The 25,688-nt window shown below is 35.3% G+C and overlaps 1 protein-coding gene across 2 annotated transcripts in view; it reads left to right on the forward strand.

The window, feature by feature from the left end:
• The window catches only part of LOC127866142 (scavenger receptor cysteine-rich domain superfamily protein-like), a 28,091-nt gene extending 12,695 nt beyond the window's left edge, over positions 1–15,396 (forward strand). Inside the window, exons 1-8 of one of the 2 annotated variants that reach the window (XM_052406556.1) lie at positions 2,957–3,105; positions 9,609–9,756; positions 10,917–11,092; positions 11,793–11,940; positions 12,261–12,427; positions 14,133–14,283; positions 14,581–14,753; positions 15,284–15,396. In XM_052406556.1, the coding sequence (XP_052262516.1) occupies positions 9,737–9,756; positions 10,917–11,092; positions 11,793–11,940; positions 12,261–12,427; positions 14,133–14,283; positions 14,581–14,753; positions 15,284–15,312 (864 nt within the window). In that variant the 5' untranslated portion in view covers positions 2,957–3,105; positions 9,609–9,736 and the 3' untranslated portion in view covers positions 15,313–15,396. Of the gene's footprint in view, positions 1–702; positions 786–980; positions 1,142–2,268; positions 2,420–2,915; positions 3,106–9,608; positions 9,757–10,916; positions 11,093–11,792; positions 11,941–12,260; positions 12,428–14,132; positions 14,284–14,580; positions 14,754–15,283 lie in introns of those variants that run through there. The other variant, XM_052406555.1, reaches the window with a different exon arrangement.
• The last annotated feature ends 10,292 nt before the right edge of the window (positions 15,397–25,688 follow it).

Here is a 25,688-nt window from a genome sequence, read left to right on the forward strand (position 1 = left end):
TACGGCAATTTGAAAGAGACATAAAATTCGACGCAGCTGGGGACCATGTATTTTTTCCTTAATTTACGTGACTAGCCTGCTAGAACACTGAACAAGTGGTAAAGCGCTGCACTTCTAATTCGACGATACGTGATTCCCAAATACCTTAAGCTGTGGATGGTCAAATTTTATCTTAAATAGCTGCTATATCCTACCTATGATTAAAATAAGACTGCCGTCAGCTACTAGCATAACTGTGCGCTTAATACAGCATACCAAGGATATGAGTGATTTGGTAAACTGACCACCATTATGTTACTATTGTAAACATACTGTTTTTACGTTCCACAAACTCGATTATTTTCTTCATAAGCTTAAATTGTTGCCGGAAATATAACTTGGAAATTACATATATTATTATCTATTTATATTTTAATGCAAAATTCAGAAAAGGAAACTAATTTAGCATCCATATATCATCAGAGTATAGGCAACGTTTTCATCTTAGTTTCAACCTTTTTATTTCAGCTTGATTGAATTGAAAGCTTAAGGCATATGGAAATGCTATCCGTTATCCGTTTCCTGGGTAGAACCAGTTTAAGGTGCATTTTTTTCTTGTTTGTGGGTTGGTTAGGGGAGGGGGAGCGGTTAAGAAAGGCTCAAACAGTGAGGATCGAACCCCTTAATTCCCGATCGCTAATGTTTTCATCTTGACGTCGACAGGGTGACTGGCATCCCATCTGTAGTTATGGCTTTGATGCTCGCGCAGCGAACATTGTCTGTGGCATGCTGGGAATTAACAACACGTGGGTTTTACTACATATAGTTCTTCAAGTTGTTGTTTAATAACCGTTATATTTCAAATTCAGAATAATTAGGAAAAATGCTTTTATGTGTTTGCTTTCTTAAACATACGTATCTACAAAGCATAATACGCTATACATATACTTTTTAAGTACATTCTTTGTTGTCACAAAGGTAATGGTACATATATATTTCAGCGGAATTGCAAAAGCCTATACGTCGTCGGTATATGGGCACGGCACGGGTACACTTCTTACTAGCTATATACGTTGTCAAGGAAGTGAAACCAATTTAATGGACTGCTCCGTATCATTCGACACGTGCAGTCAGAAGGAAGCAGCTGGTGTTCAGTGTGACTGTAAGTAGGTCACGGTTCCTATAATTTAGACTATTATGTTCAAAAAAATACGCATCTGTTCTTGAATCTGACTACTTTTAATCATTAATGCAAAAACAAGACGCAAGGGTCATAACTCCATCTACAAATAAGTGGACAGGAAAGAATAAACAATTGAAAAAGTAGGCTGAACACTGAACATAGTTAGTTCTATTAGTAGATGATACTAATTTTGGACGATATTGCCATTTCAAATATATTTGAACTACGTTTGTCAATAGAACAGAAAACAACAACACAAACGCGTTTACTTTAATTAGCTGATGCACTCGTATTCACATTTTAATCGGGTTAATTTTAAGAGCAGTTACACTACATTACATTACCAGGGTTGATATAAACGCTTCTATGGTTGATAACTTGATGTAAAAATTATTGTTTACCACTTTATAAAGAGGACACTAGTAAACAAAAGATCGAATATTCTAATTACATTTAAATTTACAATTCGTATAGTTACCAGCAAAAGTATATGTTCAAATATAACGCTTTGAATTGCAACTTGAAATGATATATACGAGACATTCTTATTAAAGCATTTTCCCTCATATACATTCTTATTGATTTCTACCTGATTCGAAACATACACGTTAAATAACATGTAATGCTTTGTTGATTGCTCTTAAGTCACGTACCTATTTTGTTTCGACATGGGTCGCGTTTACTTTGTCCATTGTTGTATAACTATTAAACAATAAATGATTGTAGTAGCATGCAATTGAAACTACCAGTTTAACATTGGATATGCGTTTTAACATAAACATGAATCTTTTTTTTCAGAAAATAACATTTCATAATTTCATAATTGAAAAAACATGGGCCTAATTGTATAGGTGTACATAATACGAAAACCGTACACGAATATTAGAAAACAACTGGACAACGATTGTTAAAAACATGTCTAATTAGCATACCATCCCTATTACATAAACTGAAGTACCTATTTTGGTAATCTTAAAAAAACATAAAGCTTTGTTAGTTATAAATGATTTATTAAAATACACTTACTATTTTAATTTACCTTAACGGATAACTTTCATGTAGGTGACAAGGTCAATTCTTGTTGAATAGATTTTAACTGTTGTTAGCGACGCGTATACGCCTCGTAAACGGACCCACCAACACCTCAGGAAGAGTAGAGATACTTCATGGTGGAACATGGGGAACAATATGCGGGTCTTCAAGTTTGGATGCGAGGAGCGTAAAAGTCATGTGCCGGATGCTAGGCATTGATAATCCGTAAGAATGTGTAATATCCGTCATTGAACAGATTTCTGTTCCGCGAATTCACCAATGTTGATCGAAATTGATTTATTTAAAAGGAAAAATACAATGCATTGGTGGTCACATTTTACTGTCACGACACTCGTACAACGTTAAGGGCCGTTGAGTGAATAATTAGATCTTAAGTAGGATGGAGCGAGATGTTATAACCACTTTTCCAGCTTAGACCTTTAATGACTTATCTAAAAAAAGATACATATTTGAAACATGTCCTACTGTTTTAGCAAGTTTTTATGTTTATGCATGAATAAAATATATGTTAATTCACAGATAACAAATGTAGAATAATTACAATTCAACGTTAATTTTAGGAACAATGTAGGGTATTTACTTTTACCAAACAACAATAATAAGAAACTCAAATATGTCAGCTTAATGTAAGGCTGTTAACCTTTTTAATATAAAGCTTAAAGAAAACTGCTAAAGAGTTGTTTCTCAAAATCCGCTTCAGTAATGCCTTTGGTTACGCGAACGCATGGTATGGTGAGGGAGAAACCTTCCCAATCGTGTACAACATGCAGTGTGACGGATCTGAGTCCGATATTGCACAGTGTACGTCGTCGTATGAGTGGGCTTCAGCAGGTCATACTTCGGTCTTTAGTTGCGATCGTCCTACGATGTTGGACTCAACTGTGATGCCAGTAAGTAGATATATAATAGTTTATGTTCACATGATATGTTTTATGTCATTGTACGCTTTCTAAATTATGTTAAGCTCACCTGAGCACAACGTGCTTAATGGTGAGCTTTAGTGATCGACTTTTGTCCGTCCTGCGTCGTCAACATTTGCCTTTTTATCATTCATGAGACTATATTTATTTCCGATCTTCATTAAACATGGTCGGCAGATTCGTTCAAATGATATCTTGCACGAGTTTGAAAATGGTTCCGGTTGGTTGAAAAACATGACCGCCAGGGGGCGGGGCATTTTTCCTAATATGGCTAAAGTTAAACCTGGTTAACACTCTAGAAGTCACATTTAGTGTCCTATTGCAATGAAGCTTTGTCAAAAGAATTGTCCAAATGTTATCTTAGACGGGTTCGAAGATGGATACGGTTGATTGAAAAACATGGCCGCCAGGCGGCTGGGCATTTTTATGCTCGAAGTAAAACCATATTAACACTCTTGAAGGCACATATATTGTCTAATCTTCATGAACCTTGGTCAGAACCTTTCTTTTAATTATATCTTTTAATAGTCTGTTGAAAAACAAGACCGCCAGGGGGCTGAGTATTTTTCCTTATGTGGCTAAAACCTTCTTAACACTCTAAAGGTCACACTTATAGTCCGATCTAAATGAAAATGGTTCAGAACATTTGTTCTTATGATATCTTAGATAAGTTCGAAAATGGTCCCTATCTGTTGAAAAACAATGCCGCCAGGGGGCGGAGCATTTTTCCACATACGACAAATGTATCACGCCGGGAATGCGGATACTTTGATAACAGATGGCACTTCGATACCAGATAACAACAAAAGCCACGCGCGAGACGTGAGTTCTTCATTTTTTTTGCATTTATATTCTGTTCATTTGGTTTACAGACACGTAGCATTGTTTGGTCGATTAATGGTATAGTACTTCGTATTGCGGAGCAAGTAATTCGTGTAAAAAAACAGTGGATTATAATAAAAAAGTTAAAATTCCATCGATAATTATCATGAATTCGATGATCAGCACGTATTTCAACAAAATAAAAATACTTGGAAATAAATAAAGAACGTACCAACTAATCGAAATAAAAGATCAATCGTCCATTAATGTTACAACATGTTCAATTTTAGTTAACAAACGTATTTGAGGAAATTAAAATGTTTTAAGAGTCGGTTGCCAAATTTTCATGGACACTTCTCTTACCGATCATCTCACAGACATTGGCACTTCGATTCCAGATTAGTCGACACTTTTTACCAGATATTGCACACTCTATTTAGTGAATCAAAAATGCAGAATTCGCTGTGGAATACTGTTAAAGTAAGTAGGCAATAAATAAAAAAGTGTGTACTGACGTAAATTAAAAACGAATTACCGAAACATGTTCTTATCCCTTTGGAATATGATAATGATTTTGTATAGATGTGAAAGACACACGTGAAACTAATTCGATATGTCTGATGAGTACAGTCTGTATGACCATAAATGTTCCAGTTTTCGAGTCACCCAACAGCTGGATTCGCATAGTACACGAGCTTAATTTTTTTAAATGACATTCAAAATGTTACTCATCAGACATATCGAAGATGGTAATTTAAAATTGTTGAACCTCGTGTACTATGTAATTTTAAATTACATTCTTTATAGCGAAACTGCTGATCTAAAGCATGCATATACCCTTATTTTTTAATTCAACCAATTAAGTGATTTAGGGTCAGGTGAATCGCACTGCGAGCTAAGATTATCGTTGCGTAAAGGGAAGTGCTTCCTATAAGTAGAGCTCAATATAAAGGGAGTTTTCCAATCTCTTTTAAATTTAGTAGCTACGCATTAGTATCGTCTTCATGATGCGATTCAAACGAGCACCAACGACAAAGGATTTTATGAAGAACAAATGTATATTTGCCGCTTTAAGACCCCTTGCTCCCATTATCTAGCGTCCAGTATATAATGTTCAATTGAACACAGTCGTGTTAATCCACATGATCCGTTGTTTTTTCAATTCTCTTAATCTCAATTTACCACTTAAAAACAAGTTGATTATTTAGACAATTATTTTCGGTCGTCAATTGAATTATATTACTTCAGAAATAAGCATTTGAAACTTATTTAAAATTTGCACTTATAATATTAATTATATGAATTAATAGTTATACGTTTTTTTTTAAACGAACAACGCCATTGGTTATATTTTACATGTGTATGTCATTACGCGCTTGACAATGTAAATTGATTTGTACTTCAAAATGTTTGGTTAGAATAGCCATAATATACATACATGCATTTCAGGTTGAAGGTAAAACTCGGTTATCAGAGTGCCCGATTTGTTGAAAGTCTCTGTTATCCGAAGTGCCCTATATCGGGAATCGAAGTATCCGCAACTTCATGAATACCACCTATTAAAACATGCTCTATCTTCGTTTATATTTTATTGAATACTATCAAAAAATCAGTATTTGAAGCACAGTGATTACTCTACATGCTGGAATATCAAACAATTTCTTGCAATATTTCTAAGTTGTTTTATTTTGTTGAAATGTTTACTGTTCATCCAGTTTATGCTGTTTTACGACCGATGTTTCTATTTTGTGGGGAAAAATCTACCATTCTTCCGTGATGTTTTTCTTTCCAATAGAAAAGGATACACCATTTATAAACTCGACCATTCGCCTTGTCTAAAAAACTTATCTTTATGATATAACTAAAAGAAAAACTGATAAACTTACCTCTCGCGCGTGGCTTTTGTTGTTATCTTGTATCGAGGTGCCATCTGTTACCAAAGTATCCGCATACCCAGCGTGTGTATATTGCCTGGTAAATTCTCAACATTATCAAAATAGTTCATCGACAGCAATTTTTGTGAACAGTGTGATAATTCACGAAATAAATATAAGATAATATTTCATCTTGAAACGACGAAGAAGTGTCCCTTAATCCAAATGCTTAAGGTAGCGCACCCGTAATGATGTTCCGCGATTTCTTCAAAGATCGAAGAGCCTTTTTACCTGTATACTTATGTATATCTAATTTAAGCAGGAACGAATGTGAAGTTTTCGTGGTCGAGTGGTTAAGGCGATAGAAAAGAAATCTTTTTGGGATCTTCCCGCGCAGGTTCGAATCCTGCCGACAACGCATACTTTTTACGACGCGTTTTATTTCTTTTCTAACGTAATTTGATTTAATATAGCATATAAGCTATGTTTATTGTTAAATATGTTGCAATTTTTTCTGCACATTCTTCAATTTTTAAAATTTAAACAACGTTATGGCTAAATTGGGTGATTTACCTCTGAAAATACGAATCATGCATGTATTCTTTTTATTTCAAAAAGTAAACAGTAAATCTGTCTATTTCTTGGTATTTTTGCTGTATAAAGTGTATCTATAAAAACTATGTTCAAAATATTACTATTACTATTGATACTATTTTGAAGTTTATGACACTTTGTTTTTAACCAACCCAATTTCTACTTGGCTGAAACCACTTACATTTCATGGCGCTTTTCTATAGATAACACGTTATAAAAAATAAATGTCTGTAAAAGAATACTTATTTCATCTTGTTTAAACTTTAAACACTTTACTGCATCTGTGCACACCAACTGCATGCCCATGTTTGGAAATCTGAATGAATTATGGAACTTTCATTTCCCCAGGGGTGCAAATAAACTGGACAAAAGCCGAGCGTGGGGGTGGTTTTGAAAAAAATCAGTACATATTTTTTTTAAAGCATGGAAAGCCTAACTAAAAATTTGCATGTAGTTAAGTGGAATGGTGCTGATTAAGAAAATAATACATTAGATTATATTTGTAAAGGTGCCCATTACGGGTGCGCTCCCTTAATTGATTAAAAGACCATGGTCAACGAATCTTTATAAGGCTCATATATGTTGTATTTCCCACTATCAACTCAAAAAAACGAAGATAGGTCGGTCTTTAACTACTTTTTCTAATTAAAAACGCACTCGACTCAAATGTGCTAAAGTAGTCAACGTACTAAACTAATTGTAATTCCTGTAAACATAAAAGAAACTATTACATATATTTTGTCACATTAAAATAGCAATAACTTTGCATTGGCGACACCTCCTTATCTTAGCGCCACCCTCTTTGCATTGGCTCAATCTCTTTTTGAAACATACAAATTTGTCTATTAGATCGGCTAGAAGCATATGTTTGTGTGCATGCATTAACTTGTGCATGTTCAAAGCAATCGTTTTATGTAATGAGTGATTTAATTGGCTGGGAATGTGGTCGTCACACAGGCAAAAGAACTCATTTTGCTTTTACGAATTCTACCATGCCACAACTTATAAAAGTCATCATATTTCAAAATGGATTGTGATTGTATGTTTCTGTACATTTTTGGATGAATTTATCTTCTCTGAATCGCACTACATTGGTCTGGTCGTTTTTTAAGAATGATGCGAAATATGTTGAAAAAAACATAAAAAACCAATCACCCTGTAAAATTATCCGTTAATTTTCAAAACATCCGGGCCTGAGCGCCACCTCGGAAGTAGTATTGGCTCATTTATTAATGCATTTCAAAAAAGAGGTGGCGCGCGTGATTAACGGCCGTGCATTACAGGAAAAATCAATACACATAATTATCATAGTGAACCGTCTTGTCCTATATTTAGTTCAGTAACTTGATACCTTTTTCTATTTTTTTAATCAGCATTTTGATACTCTATTGACAGTGCTTGTAATATTATGGTACAGAAGTATTCATTGATGCCCTTTGAAATGGCCATATGATGATTTTGTAACAGGCCCCAGCTGTGAACCGCATCAAAGACCTCTAATGTCTGGCACCATTGATAAGAGTAGATATCATTTTGAGGCACACAGTTTATTGATGAGGTCATACTGGTTTGGAGTGTTAATCGAAAATTTGCGTTTTAAATGGGATTTATTGATTTTCTAATTGGACATATCATTGCAAGGTGAGTCTGAAAATAGTTCGTGTTAGTTTAAAAACAAGGCTCCAAGGGGGGGGGGGGGCAGTTTTCTTGGTATGTCTATAGTGGAACATTGTTAGTAACATTTTCAGTTCTTAATGACACTTGTTGAGAACACATGTTTTTATGATATCTTGATTACCGGGGTAAGTTTTCTCAATTAGTTTTCGCAATATCATCTTTAGACTTGGTGACAATTTTTATGAGCATAATATTTTTTCCAAGTCATAAAACCTGCAAAATTGCATGTACTTTTGAATTATGCTTTAAGACATTGCTTCGTGCCATTTCCATGTTTCTTGTCTCATTATTTTATTTGTATTATACAAGAAATTAATACGTCATGCTTCACCTTGTTAAAAACTCACCTATGAAACATGTTGTTGAGCTACGATAATTTAATAAAAATCAAAATAGAACACTGATTTAAACATATTTAGCTCACCTTTTGCTCACCTGAGAACAACTTTTGTGATCGCCTTTCGTCCGTTGTCTTTATTCCGTCGTGCGTCGTGAACAATTGCTTTGTTAACACTGTAGAGGCCTCATGTATTGTCCGATCTTCATGAAACTTGGTAACTTGGTTCTAATGATATATTGGGCTATACCGAACTGGTCAGTCCCTTTGTATTTCAGGTGAGCGACTTTAGGCCTTTCAAGCCCTCTCGTTTTCTGTGACGATAATAATTGTTTTAAATCTTGAATTTAATTACTTGTCTGTTACCTAACTACAGGGTCACATAAGCACTTTTGTTCAATCAAATTTGATCTTGTCCATTGTCGTCTATATTTTTAAAAGGCTCTGACGTTATATTCTATTGTGGTCAAAATTAACCCACCTCCAATGATTCTCCGCCATAGGGTTGATTCGTGTACTTTATGTAGTTTTGTTAACTTATAGGATTTTCGTGTTGTTCATTGTTACAATTCATGTTGAGGTTTTAATCTTGCATACATTTGTAATAAGTGTTTTATACACCTGTTCCTCGTCCAGAAAATTCGTTAGTAAGCTCGCCAAAGGCTCGCTTACTAACAAAATTCCTGAACTCGTTTAATAAAATATGGTATGATATGACAACTCGTGCCAGATCCTATATAAATGAAAAGTAATACGAAGTAAGAATCTTTGAGTGATTAGAGCAAAAAGTATCGTGAAACTTATATGGTCATCATTAGGCAGTTATTTGCCACCATAATTAAAGTATCTTAAAACTCGAGAAACATGTACACGAACAAGCCTTATCCAAAGAAAGGAAATATTTCAAGCTTTTTTTAATGCTAATACAGTTCAAGAATATCAGGTCAATCAAGCTATAACATCCTATCCTTTAATTGTATTGAATGTTGTTATATTTTTGCCTAACTATCGTCATCTGTTAACCCAACAACTACGTTACCAAAAATGAATTGTTGTCATATTTTTTATCTGGAGCATTTTATGTGTAACAATTAATATACGCACGTGTGTTTGCGTCCATGAGTGTCCAGCGAGCGTACATCTGTAGAGAGTTAAATTAACCTTTACAGAAACTCCCATACGCTTGATTGATGGTGGAACTGAGCTGTCTGGTCGCCTCGAGATTCTTCGTAACGGTTACTGGGGGACCGTCGGCAGCACAGGGTTTGACAAGCATGATTTACAGGTTGTTTGCAGGATGCTGGGCGTTGCAATAACGTGCGTTTAAAATTTATATTATATATAAACAAAGTTTAATACTATGTTATAATAATTAAATAACGTTGAAATGCTTTACAAATACAACAAACTGATTTGATAAATATAGATATTTCCGTTTGATCTAACTGCCAAACAGAAAATATCTTAAAATAAGACAGTCGGAATTGAAATACACATATTTTGTTTAATATTTACAGCTCCAGGTAAATTATGATTTGTCTTCTCGGACCTCTTATTTTGGTTCCCTACTAAATAGACTTGTCATAAACTAGATGATTCAGGCACGATTACCTAAACTTTATTTTGCTAACCTCACTCATTATTAATATAATGTATTGTGAATGATTCCTTCATATGCCACTCAATATTGTCATCAATGATTTAATCTATCACATACATTTTGTAAACATAATTTATTCCTGACTTGTCAGGAACATTTAACAAATTAACATAATAAATAATGGCGATAGTAAATACATGAATGATCGTAAATGAAAAGTGAACTATGTAAGACACTCGTGTTTAGATCTAGTTACGCGTATAATATATACACGAAACATTGTTCTTGAACCTTGTCTATTTAGGCTAGGTTCATTAAAAGAACCATTTTACTCGTGTTAAACATTAAATATTGAATAACATCTGGTGGAGAAGTAAATTCTTAATAAATCGCACTAATTGACAACAATTTAACTTTAAAGGACATACACGCTTATTAAATGCTTTACTGTTTGTATACTTAATAAATAATTATTTTCTGTTAATTAATATAGCATACTGATTATAACGTTCATAATTAAAAATTGTTCATTATATGAATATGCCCCGTTCTGGAATGAAAATTAATACCGATAACATCGTTTTAGTTTATTTTAACTGCTTATTTAAACGAGTTTGTAAATTCAAATTTCCAACAGTAAGTTTTATACTATAAGCCGTTGTTGTAAGTTAGCATTCTATAAATAAAAATGAGCAATGCTATCGACAGTCAATGTTCACGCTGCATATTTTGTCAAAGGCCAATTATGACAGCTATGCCGAAAAAAAACTATTATGATAAACTTTATATTGTAACGGAAAACAATACATTTGCAAAACACCTATTTTTTAATAACTGGGAAACGAATAAATGAAGATAAATTACTTGTGTGTGATAGATCGAATTCTTTCTTCATGACGAATGGATACTACGGTCAGGGCACCGGGGACGTTCTGGCGAAGGACCTGACTTGTCAAGGCGGAGAGGTAGACATCGGACTCTGTGGGGGCAACTGGTGGCCCAGAACCGTCCCTGGAGACCACAGCCAGGACGTTGGCGTAAACTGCGATGGGGGTACAGTGTTTTTGTATAATACTTTAATACTTAAAACATATATAATAATATAATTATTCAGAAACAGGCAGGACCTAAAAGCACTTTTTACGTTATTTTTTTTTTATTTCCAAAAATCTCAGTAAGACATAGTCTCGATTAATTCGATAAGCTTATTGAACCAATTATAAGTTATGGCTGTGAAGTTTGGTGATAAAACAATGGCATCCAAATTGAAAGAATGCACCTACGTCATTTTAACACCTGCCGGTCGCCCGTCTAAAACATAAAATAATTTAATTTACAGCAAACTTGGGCGTTACATCCTTCAAAATAAACGGATTGTTTATGCTTTTAAAAATATGGGTTTGAAATATTACAATCTGATATGTTAAATAAATGAATATATATATATATATATATATATATAGTTTTAAAGCAGCTTAATTGAGAACTTTAAAGATGGATGTTTACTTTGAATTGGCTTGTCTTAAGAGTTACCTGTTCTGTCATTATAATTCTTTTATTTATATTGCTTAACAAAGTATATGTATATGCATTTGTGTCATTGACCACTTTATACTATATTGTGTATTATATGTACGTGTACTCATGAGCTGAAAGCCTAATGTATTCTGAAAAAACCCTTATAATATTTAACATAGTTGACACATCTTTGCATTACTTTTCATATTTATTTTGATGTTTATTATTCCTCCAGTCATTCCAATGAGAATTAATGGTGATAGTAACAGTACCGGACTTGTTGAAGTATTGCATAACGGCGACTATGGTACCGTGTGTTCCACAAATTTCGACAGACTGGACTTAATTGTCGTCTGCCGAATGCTTGGATTTGATAACATTCCGTAAGAATTATTACTTAACATAATCAGCAAATAATGTCATCAAGTAGGTTTGGAATGATGTTTTCTGGCCTTAGAAGTTAATTAAAGAAACATATAGTCAAAACTTGCCAAATTAATAAATCGACAGACAAAAAGATCACCCGTTAAACAGACGATAACATTTACATAGAACATATGTGTATTTTTTTTATAACATTTTAGCGACTTGCTCTATGTTATTTTCGCAATTTAAACAAGTACGTACGTCATTAAAAAACGCTTGTTTTTAACGATTCATAACAAAACATGTATATTATATTTAAGAGGCTTTCTGTCTGTAGGAAAAGCGCGTACTGGTATGTCACACCTGGGATTGGCCTTGGAGAGATTGTAGTTTCTGGCCTTGCGTGCAATGGCATTGAGAGCGGTATTGGACACTGTGGTGGAACCTGGCCCGCGGTCACTTCCTGTACTCATGACAATGATGTCTATGTCAACTGTGCTGGTGGTCAGTAAATCCTTTCGAAACATAAATAAATCCAATTGATTGATTAAAAATTAACTGTTAAAACAAAAAGTAGAGAGATTTAATAATATATATTGTACACGCCTGTTTCCAAAATGTATCTAACAATTACCAGCTTTATGGTCTTTCTTTAATCCTCTACTTTCTTTATTGCGTAACGCTTCTTATTTTAAAGAATCGTTTACACGTTGTTTGAGACTCCAAGCTTGCAGCGATATCATTTTTTTTAATTAAATGTCAGATTAATAAAAAGGCCTTCTTACACTTAGCCGCTTTCATTTGAGCTTCGACTTCTGTAACTATGACTCGCCGAATAGAGTACGGTTGATCTCGGACTTTGTATGAAGATGCCTAATGTTTGAGTTGTCTTTAAAATTGACACGACTGTAATAATAAACACATACGGTAATCACACTTCATAACGAGTTCAGCCCAAATGTAAACGATCGATTTGCGTACGATACATTTTAATCATTCGACGACTTGTTTAAGACGATACACGAGTGTAGTCGAGCAGATTTTGTACGCAAGTTTTCCAATCTAGCATGTGTCTCCTGTTATATGGAAGAACAATAAAAAAGATCGAAATGCTAAATCAAAGGAAAACATGTCTATGGTGTGTTTTTAGAGAGCGTAAGATTGCTGCGACATATCTTCAACACGTGTATGAGATGAAAAGTCGCCGCGATGCGACGAGAAATATAACGATTAAAAATGTCGGCCTCTACTTGGCGAGTGTTGGCGACTTAAGACAACATCACTGCGACATAGAAAGTCACGTGTACAGAATTTGCACAAAGCCAGGTGAAAGCTGGCTGTGGCACAAGTTCGCCACAATGTGATAGGGCCTTAATTAGATTGTTTATCTAAGAGAAAATAACGTTTATGTAAATTCGTATTTAGCAATGTGAGATATCACTGCTTATATATATTGATTATCGACTTTTGAATCGTTTTTAAAGTTTGATTGGTTTGTTAATATAACTCTTCTAGGCTATTTGTGACCAACAATTACCAGGGGCATATGCATTTAAATGTAATTCTGTATATGCATTTCAATGTAATTCTGTTTGTCGAGCGTGGTTGTCACATTAAGAGAGGATAATCACGTTACAAACAATATGGCGTCCATGCCCTTTTATACCCTTTATTAGTTGTAATGATTGTTTAAATGCCGCTCACTATCCAGCCATATCAGCTAGAAAGTGATCAACGTTTATTTCGTTTTGCAATTCGCTCTTTATCTCGACTTTACTCGCTGCAAATTTTCTTAGTGGGAGCAGTAATTTTGTGACCCGTTAAGAAATTTCGCAGCGAGTGAAGTCAAGATATAGATCAAATATTAAAACAAAATAAACGCTAGTAACTTTCTTGCCTATATGATTGGAAAGTGAGCGGCATCATAAAAATTAATGCAAGTAATGAAGGGTATAAAACAGCGAAATATGCATCTCTCGGCATGGACGTCGCCAGCTTGTTTGTCACGTGATTACCTCCCCCCGACACTACCAAAGGAAAATGCGTGAAAACAGTGTTAAAAAAATACGAATAATTACAGTTTAATTATAATGTAATTTAACACGGATTTATCAATTCGAAATCAATTATTATTTTATGCAGGTCGCCCTTAAGAATTCCGAAATCTTCGCCGATTGTAAACACTTTCTATTAATGTACATTTATATAGTTCCGGAGACGGTGCGCCTTGTGGACGGGAAAACCAACTACTCTGGAAGGGTGGAGTTCTACCACGTCGGAGAATGGGGCACGATATGCGACAGCTCCTTCGATCGACCTGACGCAGTAGTCATCTGCAGGATATTGGGCTTCCCACACCCGTACAATACTTTGAATAATTTTACGATATAAAGTCCTCAATTAAAAAACACTAAAGTGTATCGCCGTTGAACATTTTTTTCATAAATATATTAACTAATTAACATTACATAGTACAATATAGCTTGCATATAGTTGTGTTCAGAATGCTGTTTTTGGAAAGAATTCATGTCCATTTCATTTCCGTTTCAATTACTTTTCATAATCATTAGTAAAACCATATCTTTATGTATTAGGAAACCGCTATTACAATTATAACATATCGCTCTTGTTACGAATAAACAATATTATGTTTTCAGTGAGCGTGCGGTGGCCCACAGAAGTGCACATTTCGGCGCTGCCCAGAGCCATGTACCGATCGTGATGACCGAACTCCACTGTAATGGGTTGGAAAAGACTCTGGGGCAGTGCAACCCCACGTGGACTTCAAGTTCTTGCAGTCACACACAGGACATCGGCGTGGATTGTTGCCGTATGTATAAATGATGTTCATACATAATTCACAATTACAATTACATTGTGTTAAAGGAATCTACATATTCACAGTTTTGATAGCGTTCACTGATTCAAAGCGCAAATTTACACAGCGATTTATTTAGGCTGATAATATCGACAAAAGCCGTTTGCATATGACACTGGATTCAAACGGTAGATGTTGTTTTAAATACGTATAGCACTTTCATAGCGTTAGAATTACACACTTAATACACGGTCTTCAAAGGTATTAAAATCGCATTCTTTCTTTGACTAAAGAGGTTTTTAATTGTAAGTCCAGGAGCTATAAACGGTGAAGTTTTAAATATTGCTTAAACATACGACAGCACATGCACAGTTGCAATTAATACGTAAATTGTCTAAAATGTTAATTAAGCAACAATAACTTTTATGGCCAATGGATTTTAGGAGACACACGTGTACGCTTCGAATGAGAAGTTTTCATAATTAATGTGCTTATATATAGTATGTTACATCACCTATCCGCGTCTTTTGTTTATTTTCCAGCAAACTGTCAGGCTGCTATAATTGGCTGAACTGTGCAGAATGTACACTCTCGAATGCATATAAAGCAATGAATATTGAATTTTGTTTTGACGCAATAAAAATTGGAACTATTAGTTTAAGTCCACGACTTAACATATGGCGACTGGCCGGTTTCTTCACGCATCCACATCGTCTTATGTATGACCTATAGGTTCTCTGTCGCTTCGGCAAACGTACGTTTTGATGTTGGTCACCATATCCGGGTTTTATCAGGTACACCACCCTCCAAACACAGTACAAGAGAGCGCCAAATATAAATAAATACATAGACATTGGAAAAATTTCTCAAATCCGCCCTAACGCTGATGCACATACACGTAAAATAGTCAAAGATGCCTAAATATATCATTATTCTCACATAATGCAGCTTCGGCACATAAGGAACTAATCCACTTGGAAGAATATATATACCTAACGCGTATATTTACAATCGTGTTACCTTTGTTACACAATGTGAATTTTGATGACGGAAACACAGTTATCACAACTAGGGAACATAATAAAATATTGTTAACACATAGAACATGCTCTGCCTGTTGTTATACGTTCATTACAACAGTCTAGGCATGGTAATAAACATAGAGAACATGCTCTGCCTGTTGTTATACGTTCATTACAACAGTCTAGGCATGGTACGCTATTATCAACTTGTACAACATGCTCTGCCTGTTGTTATATGTTCATGACAACGGTAAAGGCACGGTTTCCTATTGTCAACATATAAAACATGCTCCGCCTGTTGTTATGCGTTCATAACAACAGGCCATGCATAGTATTATAATGTTTACATACAGAACATTCTCTTACTGTTGTTATATATTCATGACAGCAGTCAAAGCAGGGTATTCTATTGCTGCCATATAGACCATGCTACGCCTGTTGTTATATGTTCATGACAACAGTCAAGACATGGTATTTCCTTGTTAACATATAGAACATGCTCTGCCTGTTGTTATATGTTTATTACAACAGTCTAGGCATGGTACGCTATTATCAACTTTTATAACATGCTCTGCCTGTTGTTACATGTTCATGACAACGGTAAATGCATGGTTTCCTATTGTCAACATATAAAACATACTCTGCCTGTTGTTATACTTTCATGACAACAGTCAAGGCAAAATATTATATTGTACATTATGTTCGTCCTAATGTTATACGTTCATAATAACAATACAAGCATGGTACTATATTGCCATCATACAGCCCAGGCTTTGCTTGTTGCTGTTCACGACTGTCAATGCATGGCATTCTATTGTCAACAAATACAACATGCTCCGCCTGTTGATATATGTACATGACACCAGCAAAGGCATGGTATTCTATTTTCAACATGTATAATATGCACCTTCTGATGTCATAAGTACATAAAACCAACCAAGGCATAACACACTCCGCCTGAAGTTATATGTTCATGACCACAGCAAAGGCATGGTATTATATTGTCAACATATAAAACATGCTCCGCCTGTTGCTTAACGTTCATGACAACAGGCAAGGCATGATATTTTGTTGTCAAAATGCTCTGTCTGTTGTATTATGCTCATGACAACAGAAAAGGAATGGTATTCTTTTATCAACATATACAACATGCTCTGCCTGTTGTTATATGTTCATGGCAAACGTCAATGCAGGATATTATTTTGTCAGCATATAGAACATGCTCAGCCTGTTGCTATGCGTTCATGACAACAGACAATGCATTAAATTCTATAGTGAACATAAAGAACATGCTCTGTCTGTTGTCAAACGCCCATAACAACAGTCAAGGCAGAATATTATTTTGTCAACATTCTTTGCCTTTTGTTATATGTACAACTTATAGAACATGCTCCGCCTGTTGTTATGCGTTCATTACAACAATCAAAGCATAGTTTTATATTGATTACATATAGAACATGCTCTTACGGTTGTTATATATTCATGACAGCAGTCAAGGCAGGGTATTCTATTGCTGACATATAGACCACGCTACGCCTGTTGTTATATGTTCATTACAACAGTCAAGACATGGTTCTCTATTATCAACATATACAACACGCTCTGCCTGTTGTCATATGTTCATGACAACAGTCAATGCATTATACTATATTGTGAACATATAGAACATGCTCTGTCTGTTGTTAAACGCTCATAACAACAGTCAAGGCAGAATATTATTTTTTCAACATTCTTTGCCTTTTGTTATATGTACAACTTATAGAACATGCTCCGCCTGTTGTTATGCGATCATTACAACAATCAAAGCATAGTTTTATATTGATTACATATAGAACATGCTCTTACGGTTGTTATATATTCATGACAGCAGTCAAGGCAGGGTATTCTATTGCTGACATATAGACCACGCTACGCCTGTTGTTATGCGTCCATGACAACAGCCAAGGCATGGTATTTTTTGTCAACATATACAGCATTTATTACCAGGTGTTTTATGTTCATGACAGCAGTCAAGGCATGATATTTTATTGTCAACATACAGAACATGCCCCATCTGTTGTTATACGTTGAAGACAACAGCCAAGGCATGGTATTCTATTGTCAACATATAGAACATGCTCCGCCTATTGTTAAACGTTCATGACAACAGCCAAGGCATGGTATTCTATTGTCAACATATAGAACTTTCTCCGATTGTTGTTATACACTCTTGACAACAGCCAAGGCATGGTATTCTATTGCCAACATATAGAACATGCTCCGCCTATTGTCACACGTTCAAGACAACAGCCAAGGCATGGTATTCTATTGTCAACATATAGAACATGCTCCGCCTATTGTTTAACGTTCATGACAACAGCCAAAGGATGGTATTCTATTGTAAACAAATAGAACATGCTCCGATTGTTGTTATACACACTACACAACAGCCAAGGCATGGTATTCTATTGCCGACATATAGAACATGCTCCGCCTGTTGTTATGCGTCCATGACAACAGCCAAGGCATGGTATTTTTTGTCAACATAAACGACATTTATTACCAGGTGTTATATGTTCATGACAGCAGTCAAGGCATGATATTTTATTGTCAACATACAGAACATGCCCCATCTGTTGTTATACGTTGAAGGCAACAGCCAAGACAGGGTATTCCATTGCCAACATATAGAACATGCTCCGCCTATTGTCACACGTTCAAAACAACAGCCAAGGCATGGTGTTCTATTGTCAACATATAGAACATGCTCCGCCTATTGTTAAACGTTCATGACAACTGCCAAGGCATGGCATTCTATTGTCAACATATTGAACATGCTCCGATTGTTGTTATACACACTAGACAACAGCCAAGGCATGGTATTCTATTGCCGACATATAGAACATGCTCCGATTGTTGTTATGCGTCCATGACAACAGCCAAGGCATGGTATATTTTGTCAAGATATACAACATATATCACCAGGTGTTATATGTTGATGACAGCAGTCAAGGCATGATATTTTATTGTCAACATACAGAACATGCTCCATCTGTTGTTATACGTTGAAGACAACAGCCAAGAAAGGGTATTCCATTGTCAGCATAAAGAACATGCTCCGCCTATTGTTATACGTTCATGACAACAGCAAAGGCATGGTATTATATTGTCAACATATAGAACATGCTCCGATTGTTGTTATACCCTCTAGACAACAGCCAATGCATGGTATTCTATTGCCGACATATAGAGCATGTTCCGCCTGTTGTTATGCGTTCATGACTACAGCCAAGGCATGGTACTTTGTTGTCAACATATAGAACATGCTCCGCCTATTGTTATACTGTCATGACAACAGACAAGGCATGGTATTCTATTGTCAACATATAGAACATTTTCCGATTGTTGTTATACACTCTAGACAAAAGCCAAGGCATGGCATTCTATTGCCAACATATAGAACATGCTCCGCCTGTTGTCATACGTTCAAGACAACAGCCAAGACATGTTATTCTATTGTCAACATATAGAACATGCTCCGATTGTTGTTATACACACTAGACAACAGCCAAGGCATGGTATTCTATTGCCGACATATAGAACATGCTCCGCCTGTTGTTATGCGTCCATGACAGCAGCCAAGGCATGGTATTTTTTGTCAACATATACAACATATATAACCAGGTGTTATATGTTCATGACAGCAGTCAAGGCATGATATTTTATTGTCAACATACAGAACATGCTCCATCTGTTGTTATACGTTAAAGACAACAGCCAAGACAGGGTATTCCATTGTCAACATATAGAACATGCTCCGCCTATTGTTATACGTTCATGACAACAGCAAAGGCATGGTATTATATTGTCAACATATAGAACATGCTCCGATTGTTGTTATACCCTTTAGACAACAGCCAAGGCATGGTTTTCTATTGCCGACATATCGAACATGCTCCGCCTGTTGTTATGCGTTCATGACAACAGCCAAGGCATGGTATTTTTTGTCAACATATACAACATATATCACCAGGTGTTATATGTTCATGACAGCAGTCAAGGCATGATATTATATGTCAACATACAGAACATGCTCCATCTGTTGTTTTACGTTGAAGACAACAGCCAAGGCATGGTATTCTATTGTCAACATATAGAACATGCTCCGCCTATTGTTATACGTTCATGACAACAGCAAAGGCATGGTATTATATTGTCAACATATAGAACATGCTCCGATTGTTGTTATACACTCTAGACAACAGCCAAGGCATGGTATTCTATTTCCGACATATAGAGCATGCTCCGCCTGTTGTTATGCATTCATGACTACAGCCAAGGCATGGTACTTTGTTGTCAACATATCGAACATGCTCCGCCTATTGTTATATGTTCATGACAACAGCCAAGGCATGTTATTCTATTGTCAACATATAGAACATGCTCTGCTTGTTGTTATATGTTCATTACAACAGTCTAGGCATGGTAAGCTATTATCAACTTACACAAATGCTCTGCCTGTTGTTATATGTTCATGACAACGGTAAAGGCGCGGTTTCCTATTGTCAACATATTAAACATACTCTGCCTGTTGTTAAACGTTTATGACAACAGTCAAGGCAAAATATTATATTGTCAACATATAGAACATGCTTTTCCTGTTGTTACATGTTTATTACAACAGCCAAGGCATGGTAATCTATCATCAACATATGGAACATGCTCCGCCTGTTGTTATGCGTTTATAACAATAGTCAATGCATAGTATTATATTGTTTAGATATAGAACATGCTCTTAATGTTGAAATATGTTCATGACAACAGTCAAGACATGGTATACCATTGTTAACATATAGAACATGCTCTGCCTGTTGTTATATGTTCATTACAGCAGTCTAGGCATGGTACGCTATTATCAACTTATACAACATGCTCTGCCTGTTGTTATATGTTCATGACAACGGTAAAGGCACGGTTTCCTATTGTCAACATATAAAACATGCTCCGCCTGTTGTTATGCGTTCATAACAACAGGCCATGCATAGTATTATATTGTTTACATATAAAAATTCTCTTACTGTTGTTATATAGTCATGACAGCAGTCAAAGCAGGGTATTCTATTGCTGCCATTAGACCATGCTACGCCTGTTGTTATGTGTTCATTACAACAGTCAAGACATGGTATTCCATTGTTAACATATATAACATGCTCTGCCTGTTGTTATATGTTCATTACAACAGTCCTAGGCATGGTACGCTATTATCAACTTATACAACATGCTGTGCCTGTTGTTATATGCTCATGCCAACACGGTAAATGCACGGTTTCCTATTGTCAACATATAAAACATGCTCTGCCTGTTGTTATACGTTCATGAGAACAGGCAAGGCTGAATATTATATTGTCAACAAATAGAGCATGATTTTCCTGTTGTTACATGTTTAATACAACTGCCAAGGCATGGTACTCTATCATCAGCATATGGAACATGCTCCGCCTGTTGTTATGCGTTCATAACAACAGTCAATGCATAGTATTCTATGGTTATCATATAGAACATGCTCTTAATGTTGTAATATGTTTATGACAACTGTCAAGGCAGGATATTTTATTGTTGCCATATTGACCATGCCACGCCTCTTGTTATATGTTCATGACAGCAGTCAATACATTACACTTAATGTAAAAGTGTTTGAAAACAGGACTAAGAATTCATATACCAAAAGCCTTACTAAAAACATTGTATTGTGGTTATCATCTTGCAACCAATTAAATTTTATTGTTTTGCTCAGTTATATGTTTTTTTTTGCATTTCAATGATTTGATCCACCATAATGTGCAGGCATTTATTACCCATGTTAACTTAAACAAACTTGTAATAAGCTTTTATTCGTAAATAAAGTAGCACTTATATTCGTATAAGTGTTTCGTGTTGCAAAAAGTTATAATAAAATATGACTTTTAGAACAATGGTAATCACAACTGCCAACAGGAAGTGCTAGCAACAAGCATTATCAAAGCTCTTCCGAGATCCTCTGTGCTCATTCTCGCCGTATCTTTTTTTTTAACAAACTGAGCCCGTAAATAATGCATTGCAATAAAAATGAACCTTAGTGACGGCTTGAATGTGTTTTCCGTACCGAAAATGACACCGCGTCAGCCGTCAATTTTGACGGACAATATCTCTATCGCGATTTACTACCCCTGACTAAAGCTCACCCGTCTGTGTTTAGATTAGGACTAAAGCTAACCAGGATATTACATACCCCATACAATACGATATGAACAAACAGTGACTCAAACGCATAGTTTTTTATTCAAGTGAATAGCATACAGTCATTTTTAGGTGGTCGCTTTAGCGACCGTCTAAAGTGCTTGATGTGAAATTCAGGTCGATACGGCCTAGGTATGATTAACCCAATACCCGCTTGCGTATCCGCGCAAGAAAGAGTTGTATAATTTATGCAAGAGTTTTGAGTTCTCCAATTATGTGTATTCACAAATGGATACATTATATTAATATCGTGTTACATTCAATATTTTCGAACGGTGTTTTATAGAAAAGAATCAATAAACAATGATCGTATTGTACGTGTCGCGGAGGAGATTGTTTATGAATGATTAAAATAGTCCACTTTCTGCTGCGTCTGCGTGACGTAGTATTTTCGCTCAGCTCATTCATAACTCTGCGGCTGGCGATAAACAAAGGGGAGTCCGGGTGAGAATAACGCACAAGTATAAGGTTACGCTTGTTTATATTCTCAGGTCTCAATTAATAATACGTTGACCACGAGTTCAACAATTTTTACAGGGATACGATAGACAACATAAAAAATGTTTTCATTATCGCTGAAACTGTTAAAAAACATTTAAATATAACAAGAATATTCTCTAAAAATGTAGTCTTGCTGTTTTGAAATAAGGTTTGGAATTTTGGTTTCTAAATAACTTAATTCAAAACAAAAGTTTAATAATAGTGATTTTTACTTGTTAGTCGCATATTTACCGCATTATAATGTGTGTTATAATAGGCAAACCATACATTAGTAAAATTCAATCTGCCTTCGCACATCGAAGGAATGGGTCAAATGGGTGCTGCGTTTCCTTTGCTTACTTCAGTTAGAGGTCAATTCTTTCCGTAATAGCAACCACAAAGCTCCGGCTTCAAAGGAATTGCGGAGCGATAATAAAAGTCGTAGTCGCATGGTATTTGCGTTTAGCGTCCTATTTGGTCACGTGGTTCTTTTTTCGCGGGTGTTTTGGCATACATGATATGAGGCTATTAATAGATGCGCCTGTCGATAAACAAAGGAAAGTTTACGGGTTATAACAACGCAATAGGTTACGCTCTCACATACAACTCAATGACGAAGTACGACAGGTCGTAAATTGAGAGATTCGGGAAAAAGTTGACGCTTATTTATATTCTCAATTTATAAAACGTTGAACAAAAGTTCAACAATAACTTCAGCGATACGATAGACAAAAACAAAAACAAAAGATTCATAATCGCTAAACCCGAATATAACAAACAATTTATAATAATAATACGAATGACCTGTTTCATAACCTCGTTCATGCTTCTACAGCGGGTATTTCTAAAAACGTTCTTTGGTTCTGAACAGATAGCGGCGATCTTTTGTATTTACGGGTGCTAATAACGCAAAAGTAGAAGGTTAGTAGAAAGTTTAGCTTGTTTATATTCACAGTTCTCAATACATAGACAGTTGGATATGAGTTCATCAATTACTACAGGCATACTATAGGCAACCTCGAAAATGCTTTATAATCGCTAAAACCGAAAACAACTAAATATATTATATTAAATATATTTATAACAATAAATGTCTTTTAAAAATGTAGTCGGCGTATACGCTGACTTTGAAATAAAGTTAGCAATTTACTTTTCTAAATAATTAAATACAATTAAGCAAAAGTTTAACTATTGTGTTGTGTTTTTCACTTGTAAGCTGCATATTCACCACATGAAATGTGTGTTAGCATTGTCAAACCACACATTAGTGTGAGTAAATACAAATATACTACTGGAGAGCACTTCATATGTGTCCTCATATGCCTTGTTATGAGTATCTTTCTTCAATATCTAAATATATCGTATGTTTATATTTGATTTAAACGCAGTTTTCTTTCGACACATTTAAATCACACGTCAATAGCGCCGTCATGCTAAAATGGGTCTTATGCGTTTCGGCAAGCGTTTGTTAAACCCAACATGTGCTTTTGCGCAGTCAGGCCATAGGCGATGCTGTTCGCTTTAAAATCACTCAATATGTTATGTTTCTCCTTACCAGAAGGAGGGATAGCTGAGTGGGCTATTTATATGATGGGCGCATATGGAATAAGACCCATTTTCGCATGACGAGGATCATTACAAATCTAATTGCGAATTGAAAATGCCACATTTAAGAACAATGCTTTTTGATACAAAATTGAATTCAAAATAGCAAACTTGTTAATAATGGCAGCCTATCCACACATTCAGGAATGATTTCCAGACGTGCTGACCAAGTACGGCAAATATTGTGGTATGATAATTAAACGCTTTTCTCTTATCGTGACATTATACTATTTCGCTAATGATTGTTTTCTCATCTTGGAGGCGAAAGTGAAATTCTGCGAGATGGATTGTAACGCGTAATTGTAACAGGGCCACAATTTGTGTCGTTTGAGCATACAGAGAGTAGTCCGGAATTCCTTACACTGAACAGTGCTACTTCCTTTGAATTGAGCACATACGCAGTGATGTAGCAAAAATTCAGAGGTTGTAACTCGAATCAGCTTATTAAATATTCGAAAATATTCATGCGTGTCTGTTGGCGTTATGTAAAAGTCACTAAGATGAAAACTGAAACAGCTACGCCTAAAAGCGCATGAGTGCTCTATACCTATGTTTATGTTAGCGTTGTTGACACCGTGTGAACTGCTCGGGTAATAAGTAAAGCATAAACAGCAATGTTTATATACTTTTATTCCTCCATAAACAAGATACGAAGATTGTTGTATATTTTGAATTTTTTATATGGTGTCAAAAATCAAAAGTTTTGTACACGGAACTTTCATTATGAATTTATATTCTTGGTGAGATAGTCATTTTATATAAGAAAAAAATATTCCTTTAATATGGTGACTGCAAATTTTCTTTATATTAAGTTATCATTACCATTTTCATCATACTTTCTATGCTTTCAGAACTTCCAAAAAGCATGTTGTTTTTATTTTGTCTTAGTTATTTCTATGAAATAATAAGGATGATAAAAAGTGCACACAAAACTCGACCCGTGCGCTATGACACACACTTTATAAAGTTGAATGGCGTGTGTTCATTTCAAACTTGCGATTGATTTTCAAAAATGAATTGCGTGTTAAATTATGCAATAGCGAACATCTTCAGTGCCTTCAGCGCTTTGATTAATTATATTTTGTTGCCATCAAGTCGTATCATTCTAATTGGTTAATGCTTAATTGACCTTTATTCGGTATGCAAAAATAGACACAAACTTACACACGCAACCAATGAATGGATTTCCTGATACATTGCACACAAATGTTCCTGCTGTGACTGTGTTCGGAGTTTCAAAGTAGTATTTGTTAAAAGGATGGCTTCTTTTTAGCACTTTTCTCTATATGACAAAACAAATTTACAGAAAAGTTTCATTATCGACACGGTAGTAAATTACGGAAAAGGCATTCTGATTTCTTCAACATCTATTACATAACCACCATATGGGGAGGGGGGAGCAGCTCAAACCACTATTTCTTAGCACAATTAATACCTTTGTTGAAATTAGCATTTTTTCTCAATTTGTGTATCAATGGAACGATACATTGGTGTTTCTCCCTAAACAGGTTTATTCGTTCTGAACTGGAATGTAATATTTCACGGCGCTCTGCAACTGATTGGATTATAAACAATAAATGACTGT

Source organism: Dreissena polymorpha, chromosome 2 (genome assembly GCF_020536995.1).
Source record: "Dreissena polymorpha isolate Duluth1 chromosome 2, UMN_Dpol_1.0, whole genome shotgun sequence".
Lineage (NCBI taxonomy): Eukaryota > Metazoa > Mollusca > Bivalvia > Myida > Dreissenidae > Dreissena > Dreissena polymorpha.